Source organism: Dendrobates tinctorius, unplaced genomic scaffold (genome assembly GCF_039654945.1).
Source record: "Dendrobates tinctorius isolate UK_male_01 unplaced genomic scaffold, ASM3965494v1 ptg000124l, whole genome shotgun sequence".
In the NCBI taxonomy this organism is placed as follows: Eukaryota; Metazoa; Chordata; class Amphibia; order Anura; family Dendrobatidae; genus Dendrobates; species Dendrobates tinctorius.
This window is the reverse complement of record NW_027361792.1, coordinates 4863120-4884038: the sequence shown is the minus strand read 5'-3', so window position 1 is coordinate 4884038 and position 20919 is coordinate 4863120. Positions and strand designations below refer to the sequence as shown.

The 20919-nt window shown below is 45.2% G+C and overlaps 1 protein-coding gene across 6 annotated transcripts in view; it reads left to right on the top strand.

Annotated features, from left to right (window-relative positions):
• SHANK2 (SH3 and multiple ankyrin repeat domains 2) overlaps positions 1–20919 on the top strand; it is a 641049-nt gene that overhangs the window by 222334 nt on the left and 397796 nt on the right. For 5 of the 6 annotated variants that reach the window (XM_073541767.1, XM_073541764.1, XM_073541768.1 and 2 more), the window contains one exon: positions 182–259. In XM_073541767.1, the coding sequence (XP_073397868.1) occupies positions 182–259 (78 nt within the window). Of the gene's footprint in view, positions 1–181; positions 260–11666; positions 11752–20919 lie in introns of those variants that run through there. The other variant, XM_073541772.1, reaches the window with a different exon arrangement.

The following is a 20919-nucleotide window of genomic DNA, read 5'->3' as shown; positions in this document are numbered from 1 at the left end:
GACAAAAGGTGCAAAACCGAAGCAGGAAATGTCCATATCGCAGACCCCCTTTAAGTACCTGCTTCTCATGCTGGGCTGCAATATGAAATCATCCTTTTACGTGTGAGAACATTTCAGTAAATGATGAGCGATTTGTAAATTTGTGATTTTTCTGATAAGGTTTCTGGTTCTCTATACACAGGACAGCTGTACGCGAGTCCTTCTGTTCAGAGGAGCTAACAAGGAGATAAAGAATTACAACAGTCAGTCGCCTTTCCAGGTAAAAACATCAGTTTACTAAAAGTTTACTTTGAGGTGTAGATTTAATGCCCTCGTGTAGATGGAAGTCATCCAAACCATCGGGATTGTAGCTGGATTGGCTGACCATCTGATGTGTAGGGGGCCTCCCGCCAGATGATGATGATGGGGGTGGGAAGGATCGTGGAGGTGGGATTTTAGCTGCAGAGTTGTTTATTTTTAAAAGGGGAAATAAGTGTTTGTCAGAAATATTTCACTGCGACTTTCTCCTTTCTCCCCGTTAAACACTTGAGCCAAGTGTTCCTATGTATCAGGGACAAAACCTAAGACAGAATCAAAATGAACATATACCCTGCTGTAAGTGAATAGTAATAGTACAGTGCTGCTCACCATTATTGGTGTCCCTTCATTTTTTTCACAAACTGTACAATATCTTCAGAAATAAATGGAAATGTACCAAAAAAAGTTATATCATCAAGATTTTTTAATTAGTGGTCCAAATTATATCTGTACTGTATCTGTACTTGTTCCTGCCTTGCTGCTGTAATGCTCTGAATTTCCCCATGGTGGGTCGATTAAAGGATTATTTTATCTTATCTTAAAGTAATAGAGCAATAACACATTGAAATTGCAACGTGTAAGTTGAAAAACAAAGGAGAAACAGAATACACAACATGTGCAGCAATAAACACACCCCTAATTAATACTTGGTTGCACACCCTTTGACATTGATGATAGCCTCCAAACGTTTCTTGCAGCCATCTATAAATTTCTTGCACTTCTCCGCTGGTATTTTCTCCTACTCTTTCTTTGCAGTTTGTTCAAGCTCTTGAATGTTTGCAGGGTTCTTTCTTCCAGTGACAGATTTCAGCTCTCCCCAAAGATTTTCAATGGGTTTGAGGTCCGGAGTCAGGACTCATTGCTGGACATTTGAAAACAGTCCATTTTTTTTCTTTTTCAACCATTCCTATGTACTTTTGGATGTGTGCTTTGAGTCATTGTCTTGCTGGAGGATCAATGATTTTCAACTCAAACCAAGTTTTCTTACACTGGGAAGGACATTTCGCTCTAAAATCTCTTGATAATTCTCTGATTTCATAATTCCTGTGATATGGTCAAGGCCTCCAGTACCAGATGCAGCAAAGCATTCCAATGGCATTATGGATCCTCCACCATGCTTAACTGTTGGCAGGGTGTTCTTTTCTCTATAAATTTAATTGCACTGTGTAAATAAACTGTTGCTTTGCATTGCCAAAAAGCTTTATTTTTGTTTCATCTGTCCACAGAACATTTTCCCAGAAGGATTGTGGCCGTCAAGGTACTCTTTGGCAAAGATCAGTCTTTCCTTTTTATGTCTTTTCTTCAGCAATGGGTTATTCCTTGGCCTTTGGCTATAAAGCTCTGCTTGGTTTAGTGTTCGGTGTATGGAGCTTGTTGAAACCGTGACTCCAGACTGTTGCAGGTTGACCTTCAGGTCTGTGGATGTTTGACGTGGTGTTTTTTTCCACCATTTGCACAAACCTTCAAAGACATCTCTTGTCAATTTTCCTCTCTTCCCTTGTCCAGGGAGGTTCTTGATGGTTCCATGCTTGGCCAACTTCTTAATAACACTGGGCACTGTTGAAACTGGGATACCAAGGTCTTTGGAGATGGCCTTATACGCTTTGTAAGTCTTTTGTTTGCTAGTAATTGCAGTTCTGATGTCCTCAGACAGCTCCTTTGTCGTCACCATTGTGACAAAGGGACAGAGCCTACCTTGTGGCTTTTAACAACACTGAAGTCATCATTCATTGGCTATTTCATGTCACATGGGCATCGACTATTAATCACAGTTGATTCTCATTTTGTGATTTACCAAAGGCAAGTCAAAATGTGTTTCCATACTAATTTAATGTAAAGGGGCCAATACTAGTGTCACAGCAAGCTTTTGGTTTTTCTATTTTTCCATCCTTTTTTTTGTTTTAAACTATTGTTTATTATTTGCTTTTTTTGTATTTAACACGAGTGCTCTATACAAAGAAACTGTTTCACTTGATTTATTTTTGACATATAAATAACATAGGGCATTTAGTAAACACTGTTTTTGACCAAAAAAAGCAAAAAAGCTCATCCCACCACCATCAAGGTGTACCCAAATCGGGATGGTCCTAACCTCTAGTATTAAAAACTTACCATGTGCCAAAGTGACGTCAGTGTGAATAAGGGCGAGCAGGACCAGGTCCCAAATACCCTGCAAATGGGAGGCTATAAAAACGTAAAGTCCAGCTTATAGAAAGGGAGGCCACACCCTTATGTGCACTAAGTGCAGAAACCTAAAACTTAGCCGAAAAAAATAGCTGGAGTATAGGTTGCTAGCATGTTCACACTGGCCATTAAGCAGACAAAACCTATGACCGTAACAAAACGACCATATACCCTGTTGCAAGTAAATAAGTGTCACGGATAACAGCAGGGGGAGTTGCACAGATCCCACCTCTGTCACGAGTTTGTCAGAGGATTCAACTCCGCTGCCGCCAGTTCTTAGGACAATTGCGCAATGGGTTGACGATTGATGGACAAGGCCGTGACTGTTTCCACTCTTAAGGGCCTGTCACACTAAGCGATATCGCTAGCAATATCGCTATAACGTCACTGGTTTTGTGACGTTATAGCGATATTGCTAGCGACATCGCTATGTCTGATACTTACCTCCGACCGGCTTCCCCGCTGGTAATCGCTGATCGCGCGAGAACGTCCAGGACTGTTTCTTGCCGTCCGCTTCCTGCTGGGCTTCCTGTGGAGAGATGAGCGACGAGCGTGGACGCGGGTGGGAGGATGTCAGGATCGCCTAGTGTGACAGGTAAGTAACGACCCCCGACCGCTGCGATGTTGCTGGTGAGATCTGCCTGTGTGGCAGCTCACTAGCGACCACTTAGCGATGCACCAGCGATCCTGACAGGGTCATATCGCTGGTCGGGATCGCTGGTGCATCGCTAAGTGTGACAGTACCTTTAGGCTGGTTATTGGAAAACTCCTAGTGAGCGTATGGTATACACACCTCCAATTCCACCTCTTGGAATGTGTGTGTGTGTAAAAAAAATATATATATATATATATATATATATATATATATATATATATATATATATATATATATATATATATAAATAATCACAGTGTCTTGCGAAAGTATTCGATTCGGACCCTGGAACTTTTCAACCTTTTCCCACATATCATGCTTCAAACATAAAGCTACCAAATGTGAATTTTTGGTGAATAATCAACAACAAGTGGGACACAATTGTGAAGTTGAACGAAATTTATTGGTTATTTTAAATTTTTGTGGAAATTCAAAAGCTGAAAAGTGGGGCGTGCAATATTATTATATACCTTATGTTCAATATGAGGGTGATGTGTTCCCTCTCTGAAGATGCCTGTGTGGTTTTTACAATTTTTTTGGTAAAAAAAATGCGGAAAAGCCTTCCCACCAGTGTTAAGGTGTACAGAATAGTCCTAACCTATAGTACTAAAACCTTATGTGTGAAAGTGATGTCAATGTGAATAGGGGCCAAGTAGGACCGGGTCCTCAATATGGATTACCCTGCAAGTGATAGGCTATATAAACATAATGTCCATCTCAAAGAAAGGACGGCGACACACTTACTTGCACTAAACCTGAAACTTTCATTAAATTTAGTAAACACTGATTTTGATTAAAAAAAAAAACAAAAACGTAACAGCCACCACATCAGCGTCCTTTTCAGAGGAGCTGACAAAAGAGATAATGAATTTCAAGTCAGTTGCCTTCCAGGTACCAGCATCAGTTTACCAAACGTTTACTTTGTATTGTGGATTTAGTGCCCTTGTGTAGATGGACTGGCTGACCGTCTGATGTGTAGGGGGCCTTCCGCCACGTGATGATGATGATCGGGAGGAGCCAAGTGTCCCTATGTATGGGGGAGTTGGGAGAGAAAGCTGTTTGCCGAACTTGTGTATAGGAACTTGCATTGTGTCTTGCAAATAAAGGGAATTATGTGGTTATTCAGAAACCTTGACATTCATGTCCAAGGGCTTTGACTAGTGTCGGAAATCAGCCCCATTTATGGAAATGGGGCTGAACTTAGCGACGCTCCAGCGATCCCGACAACGATACGACTTGGTAAGGATCGCTGGTACGTCGCTACATGGTCGCTAGTGAGCTGTCAAACAGGCAGATCTATTCAATGACGCAGCAACGATACAGCGATCTGTATAACACCTCGGCGGTCGTTGGGATCTTGTCACACAGCAGCTATTCTGACGACTCACGCCTGCGTCCCTGAATTCTGCATCGCCAACGAGGTCGCTCGTCGGCGTCAAACACATATCCAGCGGGGGGGCGGTCGCCGCTATGTGTCATACGTAGCGAGATCGCTGGTGTGGTCGATGTTGCGTCACAAAATCAGTGATGTTTCAGCGATCTCGCTAACGCTCTAGTAATGTGAGACTGGGCCTTTACTCTAGAGGTAAAAATAAAGCAAAATTTCTTTCAGATGCCATCTTGACTTCTTGAGATATCTTTATCTGTGACGTGCTTATTTCTTGTGCACAGAGAACAATTAGTCAGGCCAAGCTGGCAACCTAAGGCTAGATTCTTCATCCAGTCAGTCAGATGCAACAATCACAGATGTGATCACGTACATGGTAGCTCTCTGCTTTCTTCCTCTACGAGGGTGAGCGCATGAGCTAAGCTCCATTTGGCACAAATACAGCTAACAAAACAGATATGAATGATGGCTGCTGCGGTCTGAAAGATCGCTTGTGTGCACTCGTATGCTGACGTCCGTTGATTGATGGAATTTTGACTCATCTGATCCGACATAAGGAATCAAGCATCCTTCCGTCTGTGATCCCTTCTGTATTGAATTCAATCTGGTAGCTAGGATCTTAGTAAAAAATTTATAGTCCACATTTACTAACGATATGGGGCGATAGGATCCACATTCCAAAGAGTCCTTCCCCTCCTTCCTAAGCACTATGATATTAGCCTCATAAAAAGATTCAGGCATAGATTCCCCTTCCCAAATTCCCCGAAATACCTTTATCAGAAGTGGTGTTAATATATCCCAATACTTTCTGTACAATTCAATAGGGAATCCGTCTGGCCCAGGGGCCTTCCCGGAGGCCATGTCCGTCATGGCATTTTCTATCTCCTCCGCAGTGAACTCAGCGTCCATAAGGGCTCGCTGGTCAGGATCTAATGTAGGAAATGTCGCATCTGACAAGTAATCCATACACCCCAAATTATCAGAGTCACTTTTAGATTCATATAATGACCTGTAGTAATCGTAAAAGCAGCCGAGTATTTCATCTCATCATCCTCACTTGAGGTTACCCGCTTAATATAAGAGATTGTGGAGGACAAGCTGCCCCTCAGATATGCCTTAAGGGCATCCCAAAATAAATTGATATCTTGAGGTTCTGGGTGGGACGAGACGAAACAACGCAATTGATCGATCGTTCTATCGGGAGATACCATCAACTTTAACCAGAAAGGGTTCCAAACTATCCTGTTGATTAGTTGCCCATATTTAAGTTTAAGAATGACCAGGCTATGGTCTGAGATCCCCCTACTGCCATGTTCTATATTATCCACCCACATCTCCAGACCACTGGATCTAAATATATAATCTATGCGCGATAGAGAGCGCTTAGTGGATGAGTGACAGGTATACTCCTTTGCTTCAGGGTGACGCACCCTCCACAAATCCAACCACCGGCTACCCCCCATAAATAGTGACAGCTTGGTTGCAGTCCGTGAAGAGACTCCCCCAGGTATTCCATCATCCAATCTCAGTTTATCAAGGCAGTTATTCATGACCATATTGAAGTCTCCCATGCAGATAACATCCGCGCCTGAATAATTTAGGGCAAAACTCATTGCCTTCTGAAGAATGGACATATTAGCCGGGTGGGGATTATAAACACGTAGGATTACATATTTCCTGGTATTTATCAATGCATGTACAAAAACAAAGCGACCCTCAGGATCCCTCCGGGTCTCCCTGGCTTCCCATCTAACATCTCTATGTACAAACAATGAAACCCCTATCGAATAGCTAGTGTGGAATGCATGGACAGACCATTGTACCCAAGGCTTCTGCATGCACCGAGCTGTATCCCTTGTCAGGTGCGTCTCCACCAAGGCCACAATGTGAGGGTGATAGTGTCTGATCTGCGAGAAAACCTTGATCTTTTTCCGAGGGTTTTTTTATACCTCTCACTTTCCATGTCATACATGTCATCTCAGACCCCATGTTTTACTCCGCTGAATATGGCGTATATCATTACCCGAGTAAAATTTAGAGACACCACATAGAGATTGAGATTGCTATTGGCTGCGACTTCTACCTAAAAAACACATAGAACCACTTTAGAGAAAAAACAAAGTAAAAAAACAACAAACAATATAGGAGCAAAGTCCTGTGCTCCCATCATAAAACAAAGGGGATACCATCACTGAGCTCAGTGTCCGTTATTGTTGGTAATTTGGACGCTTGCGGACAAAGCTCCAATCAGACAAGTACTAGAAGAATACTGACTAGCAATAGATACATTAGGATTCCTTCACAGCAGACCCTTTGTGGGACCGCAGCCACTCAGTCGCTTCCGCTGGATCCGTAAAAACAACAAAGTAGAACCATCATGGACCAACGGGAGTCGGGCCGGATAGATCATCGAGTACATTACATTACTCTCCCGGAGTCGCTTCTTGATTTCCATGAACTGTGCTCGTTGTTTCTGAAGTTCCATAGAGAAGTCTGGGAAACTCGAGATCGTGGCATTGTTATACTTAATGGGACTTTTTTGCCGTGCTAGATGCAGAATCGCATCCCTGTCTCTGCAGTTGAGGAGACGTGCCAGGAAAGGTCTAGGTGGGGCTCCAGAAGGAATAGGCCTTGTAGGAACCATGTGAGCCCTTTCCACATCAAATGTTGTGGAGAATTCGTCCCCCAGAGAAGTTTTAAGCCAATCTTCTAGAAACTGCTCCGGATATTGACCTTCCGAGCGTTCCGGTAGTCCAATAACTCGGATGTTATTCCGACGCTTTCTGTTCTCCAGGTCATCTGCTTTTTGCCTCCATGTGTTCATAGAGCCCGCCACTTTCGTTAGTTTGGCTTCCATAGGTGTGATGGTGTCTTCTACCTGGGACACCCTTGTCTCCACCGCCGTAATGCGCCCCGTCATGGCCTGCATATCTTGCCGGAGACGCCCCACCTCGGTGTACATGTCCTCTATGTTCCCAGTCAGGGATGTCCTGGATAAGGAGATGGCCTGCATCAGTTGTTCGGACGCCTGCTTAAGGGTTAATTCCTCCTGCTCACTCTCCTCCTCACCCCCAGAGGGACGACTTTTACGCTGAGCCTGTGAGGGGTTATTTCTGAGGGACCGTGTAATATCAGAATGGTCAGTTCTAGCAAACTTTCAGTTTCTCTGCTGCTCCTGACCCCTTCATTTCAATAGCAATATGGCACAGCAGAGTATCAGGAATGGTATGTTTTGGGGGTTCCCTGGTCCAAGGTTATAAACATGGCAGGGCTGTCATATAATGGCAGCAGAGCAGCACAGATCAGAAGGGCCACGCAGGGAGGTAATGTCCAGCTCTGAACAGCAAACAAGGGTCCCTATGGCCAGGAGGGGACCCGCAGCGTCCACAGAGACAGCAGCCAGGGAGGGGTCCGGGGGCCCCTAAAGTAATAACGCTGGCAGGCCAAGTGACTTAACAGGGGGGGAAGCGCGGGGACCAATCTTCCAGAGCACTCACCACTTGATCCCCACAAATCTTCAGGATGTGTGCTCACCGTCTCCTTACTGCAACGATGGGGGCTGGCGCCGCGTCTCTCACAGGCAGAGCGCGCGCCTCTGAAAATGGCAGCTGTCTCGTGCAGGCCCCGCCGGCCGCCCCGACCCTCACAGCCGCCAGCTCACGGGGGGCTCAGCGATGTCCTCCCGCGTCAGGATCGCTGGTGTGTCACTACATGATCGCTGGTGAGCTGCCAAACAGGCAGCTTCACCAGCGATCAGCACCAGCGACACGCGGGTAACAAGTGACGCACGTCGCTTAGTTACCCGCTGTGTATGTTAGAAACCAGCACGCTTGTGCAGGGAACTGGTAACCAAGGTAAACATCGGGTTTCTAAGTGCCGCGCAGCGCTTAGAAACCCGATGATTACCTTGGTTACCAGCTCCCTGCACCAGCGCGCTGGTTTCTAACGTACACATCTGGTTTCTAAGCGCCGCACGGCACTTAGAAACCCGATTTTTACCTTGGTTACCAGGCTCCAGCTCGCTGATCGTTGCTCTCCCGCCTGCCACATGCAGCGATGCGTGCTGGCCTGCGGGAGACCAACGATCAAAAAAATGTCCTGGCCATTCCAGCACGATTAGCGATACCCGGCAGGGGGCCGGTCGCTGATAAGTGTCACACTCAGTGATCTCGCTGGTGAGATCGCTGTTGCGTCACAAAGCTTGTGACTCAGCAGCGATCTCGCTAGCCAGATCGCTGTGTGTGACCGGGGCTTTAGTGCATCTTCTCTCAACCGCTACATAGCCACACCCCCATCCCTCCTGTATTAAATTCAATGGAAAGAATAAAATGCATACAGAGAGCGCCATCAAGTGGGGAAAGTGGCTGCTAAATATTACACTGTAGAAAGGACCGGATCATGGCTGCTCCATAGAAGGAAACAAAACCCAAATGTCATGGAAACTCCCCCAAAATGCGGGATTATTCTCCTATTGAAAACATGCTTCTAGGAGGGAAAAAGATTTCACTGCAGAACTTTGCATCATTGAGCAGAGCAAGTATATTCATATAGGATCCAGTATATGTAACATCTGTGCGCCTCAGTATTTGATCGCTTTCCTGCATTTTGACTTACTTGGCTGACATGTTCATGTATTAAAATAGCATTTTTATTTTTTATCGTAGCTTCGGTAGTCAGACAGCACAAAATAATTGTTAAAGCCAAACACAGGCGCTCAGTAAAACCTTGGTGTGGCTGAGCAGTTCAGAGCGCCTTTCCATTTACTTGTTTTCCATCTATCTCCACCCTCCTCTTTCTTGATTACCAGCTCTGGTTTTATAAGAGCCAGATGAGGGTAGAGCTAGATGGAAGACATGTAGAAGGGGAGGTCCACTGAAGTGTTCGACCACGCCAAGGGTGCCCCAAGCGCCTGTGCTTGGTTTGAATAGTAATTTTTTGCTGGCAGACTCCATTTATGTTCAGTTTCAGGAGATCTGATTGTCTGATATGTTTGCATCGTCGTTTCAAATATCACTTACCTAACTGTGCTCCCGCAATATGTTCCCGCGCTGGCCGCCATCGGTCTGGTCTGAGATGCTGGGGTGGGGGCTATGTGCACAGTGCACTTGGCTATCCAGCCCGAGAAATCCTTATCAAGGAAAGGAAGCCCCTGCCTATCCAACACTGCCATTCTGATTGTCTCTACCAAAACCAGATGCCTACACCACTGATCTAACACTGCCATTCTGATGGTCTCTGCCAGGACCAGATGCCTCCACCATTGATCCAGCACTGCCACTCTGATGGTCTCTGCCAGGACCAGATACCTCCACCACTGATCCACCACTGTCACACTGATGGTCTCCGCCAGTACCAGATGCCTCCACCGCTGATTCACCACTGTCGCTCTAATGTTCTCTACCAGGACCAGATGCCTCCATCGCTGATCCACCACTGCCGCTCTGATGGTCTCCACCAGGACCAGATACCTCAACCACCAGTTACTCGACCTTGAAGACAATCAGAGGATTCAAGTTGGAAATCTTTCCTGAGAGAAATTATGTAATTTATTGTCAACAGTCCTTGGAAACCAAAATCATCAACCAAGAGAGTGTTGCATCCAAATAACCCTGAAAATCAAAGTAAAAAAAAAAAAATTGAAATCACAGACAGATCCAAATTGCCCGAATTTCATCACAACTTAGAATGTGACTCCTTACTTTGTATGCATCTCTGACAATGCCGGGAATCCCCCTTAAGAGACCCCAGATGGTGTGGTGTCCTGGGGGGATCTCAATGAATAGCTGTAGAAGGGTGGCTCCTCTTCGGCCTGTGACACGACGTGGCAGCATTGGAGGCACTGATGCATAGAGTCCTATAGATTAATAGTTGGATTCAGGTCTGAGGAACGTAAGAGCCATTCAATGGCATTAATACCTTTGTTATCCATGATCTTCCTACACACTGGGGCCACATAAGGCCAGACAATATCCTACACCAGGAGAGGTCTGTAGCCCACTCCACCAGTGTAAGGTCTGACAGTGGGTCTGAGGATTACAGCAGTCAGTACACCGTTGGTTATCATGTGGATATGCGTCCTCAGACTATAATTACCCCACTGCAAATCATGCTGGATGATGGATCATGCTAGATGACCTTCTCCAGACTCTTTCATGTAAATCACATACAATCATTGTGATCCTGCTGTCTGGGAACGTTTTGGGGCACCAATGGTGGAACCGCCAATCCTGGTGTCTTCTGGCAAATGCCACTCGAACTGCACCCTACTGTGTTTTTGTGGCATCCGGTTCACTAGCCATCCTTATGTAGTCTGACAGCATAGACATGAGTAGCCGATGGAGGTCATTTTGTAGGGCTCTGGCAGCGCTCCTCCGATTCTTCCTTGCATTAAGTAGCAGATGTCTGTCCTGGCACTGGTTTGTCACTCTTCTATGGCTGTATCTGGCTCTCCTCGTGTTACAGTCCATGCCTTAGTATCTGCTCCATGAGACTGTGTGGGAGACACTACAAACCTTGCACAGAAGAGCAGGATGACCTGTGCCACCTGAATGGGCTGCAAATACCACCTCATGCTACCAGCAGTGACAAGGTCACTAGAAAAAAGCAAAACTAGAGAGTAATCAGTCAGGTAGGATAATGAGAGAGCAATTGTCGGTGGCCACCACCTGCCAAACGAGTCCGTCTTTGCTCTCCGGAGGTCCTGTTGTCACTTATTTGCAGGTGACGCTGATTCTCAATCTCTTCTGCTTCCTAATTGGAGAGATTGATATCCCGGAAGTTTCATTGACTTGGAGTTACCTTGCTTGATGTGTATAAGTGTTTCCACACTTTTTTTTTCAGCATTGTACTAAGCCGACACTTGAGGTCAGATGAACGAACATCTGTCGTCCACTACTTGGTATATCGAAGCCGAGCAGCAGCATCCGCCCTGATATTACATGCGACGCTGACCATACCTGACATGTAAGAACTATTTTAAGACTATTGTCAAAGCACAGATGGAATAATGATTCATATTTGGAGGAGCCACACATTAAGATCTAAGACATGGTTGCTAAGAGACTTTTTTTTTTTTTTAATAAGTAAGCAGGCCATTATTGGCAGATCATTCAAATGCTGCACAGAAGCATAGCATCTAGCATATATTTCGGAGGAGGATACTGGAGGCTGGGAATATAGTGTGAGAAGAGATGAGCACTCTCAGCCAGGACGAGGAGAAGAGCTGAAGGTAATTACCACCTGAAAACTGCATTTGTCAGTGTATCATTGTTGGGGGAAAGATCTGGCTTACCTGGACAACTATTTCTATACATGGATATAGCCATCTGGTGACGAGGGGAATCGCCTGTCCCCTTAACCCTTGTTGTGCTGTCACGTAAAGCGCTGAGGGCATAACACTGCAGACTTCCGATTCATTAGTTCTGGAGAGCTGCAAAGACTACTACAACTCTCAACATTTGGAGAGCCAAAGGTGGCATCTAGTTTTAATTGACATATTCCAACTTATGACATCTCCAGGGGGAAATAGTTCCGTGACCGCAGTATTAAGTTTAATATATTAGCTGTGACTGTTTCAGCTGCTTTAAATGCATTTTAAATGGATTTTGTCCGTGATACATTTAGCAAATAAAGTGGCAATTAGATGAAAGCTTGTTACGGATGATATTAACAAGTGATATGACTGCGTTAGCGGTGGGTTTCTGCAGTGATTTTCAGCATTCTGGTAGTCATTTGCCATCAGCTCTGGTTCTGCTTCATGTATGCTGTGAGTTACGCAATGTGTGGGCTGCAGGTTTTTTTTTTTTTCTGTACCCGATTTTCTGCATGTAGGGTGGAGGAATTCTCAGCAGAAACGCTGTCTTCACTGTGAAAATATATCGTGCCAGTGTATGATAATTGCGAAAGTCCGAAAAGGAGAAATGTAATGTATTAGTGGACATTTGTTTCAATATTGCACAAAATCAGCCAGTGTTAGAAGGTTTAGACCTGGGAGGATGAATGACATATCTATACAATTTCTCTAAATCTGCAAAAGTAAAAATCTGTGATCTGAGCACTAAACGGGGTGAAAGTAATAATCATAATAATAATAATAATAATAATAATCTTTATTTTTATGTAGCGCTAACATATTCCACAGCGCTTTACAGTTTGCACACATTATCATCACTGTCCCTGATGGGGCTCACAATCTAAATTCCCTATCAGTATGTCTTTGGAATGTGGGAGGAAACCCACGCAAACACGGGGAGAGCATACAAAAGTGATTTGTCACTTCCTTTACTACATGAGCAAGTGAGGTGCAACAATGTTCTTCTAAGCTGGACAGGATATTTCTCTCCCGTCTGCTCCCTATAAGATAGTTTTTTTTCATGTATTTCCATTGTTTTTATTGCAGACATTTTAAACTGTTCATATAAAGGGTATTATCTGATACCTCTCACTTTTGAGTCAGCGGGTAGTACTGTAGTCGTGTCCCTTTGGGCGCTTGCAATATCTGGTGCACGGCCGGCAGGTATTTGACACCTCTCCTGTTATTGAGGGTGCATGCACCATACCTGCTTATCAGCTAGAGGACACTGCAACGGTAGCTGCTCTCTTTTTTCCAAAATGACAAATAGAGGGGCTGGATAGCCCCTTTTAGGATAGGTGCACACGGTCAGTAATTGCAGCGATTCGGACGCAGCACATGTCCACTGCATCCAGAGCGCTGCCGTCTATTGAACGCGGGTGATTCCTCATGTGTTCATTGAACCATGCGGATTCATTGCGTCCAATACATTATGCGGGTGAAATTTATCTTGCGGAGGCTTGCGTCTCCTCAAAATAAATAGACCTGCTGCGGTCTAGAAAGACGCTCCACATATCCTTCTCTGCCGGTGTCTGTGCACGCATAGTGGGCATGGGTTTTCTTGACTTGTGCACCTACCCATAACATAAAAAAAATAAATAAAAGATCTTTACATTTTTTCTAATAACCTAGTATTGCACTGTTCCGCCTTTATTCCTCCTGCATATTACTGTGTAAATTGTCAACTGGAAGCGATCGTTTGCCTTGTCAATGGAGTGTATCCCTCAATAGTCCATTACTGTCCATTCAGTGGAAAGGTGGTAACACCCAGTTGGCAATTTAATTTACTCATTTCCAGGAGGAATAACAAAGGACCAGCTCAGAGTTATACTTAAAGATATATATAAACTATATATTTTTTTAATGAAGAATACAGTATACATAGATTCATTTAGGAGGGTTGCAAGCTGGGATCTTATACAATTTCTCTACAGGACCCTATTAGAAATCTGCAATGTAGATCCTCACTTTTTTTTGTTGTCGTCTTTTTTAGTGTTGCAGATTATTTGCTGCAGAAATGTAGTGATGAGTGAGTATACTCATTGCTCCGGTGTCCTCTGAGTATTTTGGCCGGCTCGGAGATTTAGATTTCGTTGTCTCAGCTGCGTGCTTTGCGACTGCTAGATGTCTTGAATACATGTGTGGAATGCCTGTTTGTTAGGGAATTCTCACATGTATTCAAGCTGTCTTCAAGTCGCAAATCATGCAGCTGAGACCACGAAAACTAAATCTCCGGAGCACACCAAAATACTTGGAGGACACCCGAGCAACGAGTATACTCGCTCATCACTACAGAAATGCCATGTGTGGTATGACCTGTGTGCACATAACATCCGGCTAACATAATTTTGGTCTTGCACAATATATGGGACAGACCAGTTGATGTAGATAGTAGGCAGCATCGGCACCCATAACGTCCGCTATGCAGTCGAGCGCACGGAGCTCACAGTCATATCTGCAAAGTTCAGCGCTGGTATAGAACTTGGCCTTAGATTTACATCCTTCTATAACACTGTGAAAAATGCCAGCGAAAGCAGCATGAAAAATCTGTGTGTAAATCTCCCCTAGTGTCCACAAAAATGGAGGATTTTATGTGCCGCTTCTACAGAGATCTGAATTACAGCTGTTCTCCATTGCTGGTAGTATCTCTCCCATTATAATTTTACATCATATCACATACAGTTATCTCTCTATAAAAGGTAAAAACACCTATCAGCATGTTTCTGGAGAGTAATAGAAAATGGGAAATCCCATGTGTGGACCGGAAAAACCTAGATTTGTGGTCTCTTTTTAGGCTGGAACCCAGGAACTTTGGTCTGTTGTCTGCATTACTGATGAAAAGGCCACCAAAAAATCCTTGAGGCCTCATTTACACAAGTCTTATTGCACAGCCCATGAATGAACAGTAATGTCCAGATTGACCACGAGTCTCCTGACCTGAACTTACAGCCTTATGAGTCTATAAGGCTGTACATTTAGGTCGGAAGACCTGCAGTCAGGCCGTCCAGACACTACGGTCCTTTAAGAGACTGTGAAATCCGCTCGTGTGAACTCGGTCTTACTGTTAGGCACCCGTCATATAAGGTTATGTGCATATGGAGTTTTTTGAGCAGTCTTTTGTAGTTGGTCCGCTTCACAAATCAATTTTGAAAAACGTAGTGGCAGGGCCGGACTGGGACTAAAATTCAGCCCTGGCATTTGAAGTTACACAGGCCCACGTCACATGGTGACTATATAATATTTTTGTACAGTTGTAGGTTACAAGAAGTGAGAGGAGATTAACACGACTATATAACATGTAGTCAGAGCTGTGCCCAGTATTTCAGCTCAATCCTATTTATTGCTTTTAGGTAAAGTACTCCTCCCAAAGCTTTGCTCCTTTTGTACGCACGGTGACAGAGTTCCTGGCAGAACTGCTATCCTTTGGGCAACCAGACCCCCTGGTCATAGCTGCCCCTATCATACCTCCCAACTTTTGAAGAAGGGAAAGAGGGAGAAAGCCTGAGGCGCGCTGTGCGCGCCGCTGCAAATTTTAGGCCACACCCATTTTGCAACTAGTCACACCCATGTCCACGCCTAATCGCACCAATTTAGCACTGCTGATCACACTAACTGGTACTGAGGGCACAGTGGCTGGCATTATGGGCACACTGACTGGCACTAAGGAAGAGAGAAAACAGAGAGAGAGGAAAAAGGAGAGAAAGAAAGAAGAGCGAGAAAGAGGGGAAAGAGAACAGAGAGAGACAGAGAAAGAACAGAGAAAGAAAGAAGTAAAGAAAAGAAAGAAAGAACAGAGAGAAAGAAAGAGGAAATAAAAAGAAAGAAAGAGGGGAAAGAAAGAACAGAGAGAGAAAACAAAGATTAGAGAGAGAAAGAAAGAACAGAGAGAAAGAACAGAGAATGAGAAAGAAAGAAAGAAAGAAATAAGAAAGATTCTATAAAGATACTATAGCAGTCCAGCTCCCATTGTAGTGCCCACCTGAGCCTCCCGATGCAGGACATATCATGATCCACTCACATGGCCGGCATCCCCGATTCCAAGGCAATCCTGCTGTCTGCTCTGTCGGAGGAGGACACGGTGATGGATCCTGAAGCATTCCTGGTTCCGTCACAGTCTTCCCAAGAAATTATCTCATTTCTGGTCAGCTTCCAGCACATCACTTCAGGTGGAACATCATGTGTTTTAAAATGCTCCTCGGGGCTCCGCCGTGTACTCCTGTGTCCGTGGGAAAAGCCCGCTTTGTATGCTTCGTACACACTTGGCTCCGCTCCGTACACCATGTACACGCGCGGCTCCGCTCCGTACACCTCGTACTCGCGGCTCTGTTCCGTACACCTCATACACACACCGCTCCTCTCCATACACTCCGTACACACACGGCTCCACTCCGTACACACACAGTTCCGCTCCGTACACCTCGTACTCGCGCGTCTCCACTCCGTACACCTCGTACACACTGCTACGCGCCGTACACCTCGTACACGCGGCTCTGTTCCGTACACCTCGTACACGCGGCTCTGTTCCGTACACCTCGTACACGCGGCTCTGTTCCGTACACCTCGTACACGCGGCTCTGTTCCGTACACGCGGCTCTGTTCCGTACACCTCGTACACGCGGCTCTGTTCCGTACACCTGGCTCTGTTCCGTACACCTCGTACACGCGGCTCTGTTCCGTACACGCGGCTCTGTTCCGTACACGCGGCTCTGTTCCGTACACGCGGCTCTGTTCCGTACACGCGGCTCTGTTCCGTACACGCGGCTCTGTTCCGTACACGCGGCTCTGTTCCGTACACGCGGCTCTGTTCCGTACACTTCGTACACACACGGCTCCGCTACGTACACACACGGCTCCACTACGTACACCTCGTACACGCGCGGCTCCGCTTCGTACACCTCGTACACACGGCTCCGCACACCTCGTACACGCGGCTCTGTTCCGTACACCTCATACACACACGGCTCCTCTCCATACACTTCGTACACACACGGCTCCGCTCCGTACACACACTGCTCCGCTCTGTACACCTCGTACACACTGCTCCGCTCTGTACACCTCGTACACACTGCTCCGCTCTGTACACCTCGTACACACTGCTCCGCTCCGTACACCTCGTACACACTGCTCCGCTCCGTACACCTCGTACACACACGGCTCCGCTCCGTACACCTCTTACACACACGGCTCCGCTCCGTACATCTCATACACACACGGCTCTGCTACATCTACCCTGTAAACCCCTCCTGACCCCACACATACTTACCTCATCCAGCACCATGACAACAGCACAGCAGAGTCTTGCAGACTCCAAGAGGCAAGGCTGGGCGCACAGGACCTGTGATGAGGTCACATGAGGGGCGGAGTCAGGGGTCACATGATCAGGGGTTTGGACAAAGGGTCCTGATCATGTGACCCCTGACACCTCCCCTCCTGTGACCTCATCACAGGTCCTGTGAACAGAGAAGAGAGCAGGCAAGCGACGCTGTGAGTGGCTGCTGCGGGGGTAGGTCTCATGCTACAGTGAGGATGGTGTTCGTGGGGGGGGGGGCGTGGCGGCTTATCTCCCTGAAGTGCGGGAGGGTTGGAATCTACATCCGCCGTGCCCGCAGAGGGCCGGCGGCAGGAGCAACAGCCAGGCCAGTGACCGCATCAGCTGGGAAGCGGCCAGATGATCGGGCGCTGCCGCCCGCGGCCCACATGACAGTGGCCCAGCGGAAAAATGCCCGGTTGGTTATATTACCAATCCGGGCCTGCGTAGTGGTAAGAAACTAGGCAGTGTCCAATCTAAAGGCTTCAGAAAAACTCTTCCAAAACGATTCAAAACTTCTACAGGAATTGAAAATTCCAAAAACTTCACAAAGCAGGAGCGTTTCCTGAAGTGGTTTAACTTGTCGTTTTTGACCTCCCCAAAAAGCTCCGTGTGCACATCTAACTCTTCAGGTTGAGTACGGTGAGGTATAATTTTTTTCCCCCAGGGAACATTGCTGCAAAACATTTTACATTTCTTTTAATTAAATAGTTGTACCTCTTTAATGTGGAAAAAATATCCTGAAGTCATAGAATTCATTAGTGAGCTGATAATAAGCTAAGAAATTCTCTATTACCTCTGCTCTTGACCAAATGGAACAGTGAAAGGGGGTTTATTTTATCTGCTTTAAATAAGTTCATTGCCATTAGGTGCTATAACTGCAACCCTCAGGGTCCTCTACAAAACCATGGACAGCTCCTAGTTATGGTGGACGACTGAAACTAGTGATGTGGAGGTTTCCTCAGGGCTGGAGAGAAAATGCCTAAGAAACCTCAGTAAAATAAGACAAGCGAATGACTGGATCACTGTAGCTCAAGAGCACAAATACACTTTTTTGCCAGGTCTTGCTTTACCCCAGATCTACAAACATCATATATAGCCTCTTAGGAGAACAGATGAATAAAAATGATATTTGCATTCATTTACAGCGGCTTGCATTGCTAGTTACATCCACTTATGGTGGCTCGGTAGCTAGCACTGATACTTGCATTCATTTACAGTGGCTCAGTGGTTAGCACTGACATTTCCACCTTTGAGATACTGGATTCCAATCTGATCAAGGATACTATTTGCCTGGGGTTTGTATTTTTTTCCTTGTGTTTGTGTTGATATCCTTGGTATTGGTATTTAGACTGAGAGTACTGGCAATCTCTGTACATCTCTGTGCGACGTGTTAATGCTACATAAGCTAATAATAAAAAACATAATTTGCTACAAACAAGAATAAAGCTATTTATCGGTCTGTTACATAAACAGGAGCGGCTCCAAACCCCATGACATTACATTAAATCATTAGTGGACAGATTTTACAATGTAATATTGTGGGTTTTCGGTAGCTCGGCGTAATTTAATTTCTGGTGAAATAATGACATGCATCTGCTAAACCGTCATTTGTAATCACCTCCGTGCACAGGCGAAACCACAAGAGCATAGCGCTCCCTTTATAGGGAACACATTTAGTGGTTGTAATCTAAGCCGGCTATTATGATTGTGAGATAAATGGTCCTCGTGATTGATTGACTTCTTTCTATCCCCGGCATCAGCGCAGGGATAATGTGATCAGTGCCTGTAAGCGGAGCCCGCCTTCAGGTGGTATTCCCCAATCAGTAAAATAGTTGGAGTAGCTTTCACTTCATAAATCCGTGTCGCATGGTTTTCTGATTTGATCAATACTGTTTTGTACGAGTGGGAATCTGAGCTCCGGTTCTTTTCTGGAAACAGTTGACTTTTCTATATTTGGATCTATAGTTGGATTTTTTGAGGAATTTGAAGGCCGAGATTCCCAGAGCTTACGCTAATATCGTAATAATCCTCGTGTCTTTTTTTTTTTTTTTTACCCCCCGAGTAATGCTGTTTATTGCTGAAACGAGAAAGTCTGAACTTTCCCCAACATGTTTCTGTGGATGGGCCTGTGTGTACATTGGCCTCCGCTGTCATAATATGCCATGAGGGGCTACCACTGCACTAAGGAAGACAACCATGGTGGTCTGCACCTGAGCCTGCACATCCTAGCTGACCGATAAGCTGCCTTTTGCACGTTTGGATGCTACCTAGCAAACTTTGCTCTTGCAACTCAAATGTATTCAGGAACCTGAAGGACGCTAATGATTAATGTCAAGGGACACTCAAGTTTTCCTTTGATTATATTCATTAGGAACTAAGTATGTAATTACCATCAAAGGATGCAATCACTATCGCTAAAGTGCAAAAATCTCTGTGCATTCTGTGCTGCTGCAAATCTTTGTAGGTCCAGAAATTCATCATATGCAACCACTACTGTTTGCACGTCCCATTTATAATAGGCTTTTTCTTTGCATAGGAAATAAATCTTAGTAAACCAACAGAAGGGAAAAGTAAGTCGGCGATCAGCCTGTAAGCGGTTCCTAGCAGCTGTTTATTTGCAGCTTTTAGCATTGTCAGGCCGTTGCATTCCGCTGCCACAGACGTCGGTTCACAGAGACGTCTCATTATTCCATGATTCAGTGCGTTCATCCAGCGTGGCTGCTTATTGAAGTCTTGATTAGCACTTGTGGGACGTTACAATGGGAAGATGTCATGTGGATATCAAACCGCATAACGGGACTGAAAGGGAAACGGCACCGATTTGACATCAAGTTGACAAAACATTGCTGGTATGAAATGTGTAAAAGAATAAGAAAAAAAATCACTGGTAAATAGAAGTCTTTGGGTCATTATCTTGTTACATACTCCATCCAATATTTTTCTAATCACCAATACCAGGAGATTTTAAAAACATTGTTCCTCCCTTATTTTAATTCTCTAGCCCACAAGGGATGTTACAGTCAAACCCTGTACTGTCCTTGGTCACAAGGAATGTCGCTATCAATGCTTGCACTACAAGGGTTGTTACTGTCAGTGCTGCTCTAAACCACCAGGGATGTTGGATATCTTCCCTAGCTCACAAGGAATGTTACCTTTAATTTTATTTTCTGCACTGCATGCTTAAAGAATGTTACGATCAACCCCTGGACTGTCGTAACCCTCGAGCAATGTTACTATTGATGCATGTGCTACTGTAAACCACCAGGGATGTTATAATCAACTTTTTCTTTAGCCCATAAGAAATGTTATTAGCTTCCCCCGCATTGCTCTAGTTCAACAGATACAATGTTATTCTCTTCTTCAGTGTCCTAACTGAGCAGTTAATAACCCATTGAAAGCCCCAAATTGGCACGGATGTAAGAAGCAGGCTCGGACTGACCCACGAGAGAACAGGAGAATCCTCTGGTGGGCCACCACCTTCTCATATAAGCAGTACTTGACACAATACACTTGATTCACTATGTACAGAGAGAGGCAGTATCTTGTATATTAACAATCAACCCAGTTTGTTGCTGTAGAAATTTGTGAATGAGGGTAAAGTCATATTTGCATGTAACTGAAAAGTGGGGCCCTGGAGTTGATGTTAGTGGTGGGCCCTTGGCACCCCAGTCCGACACTGGTTACCAGTACCCACTACTAGGAATAATACCCATCAACACAAGTGAAATATAGCT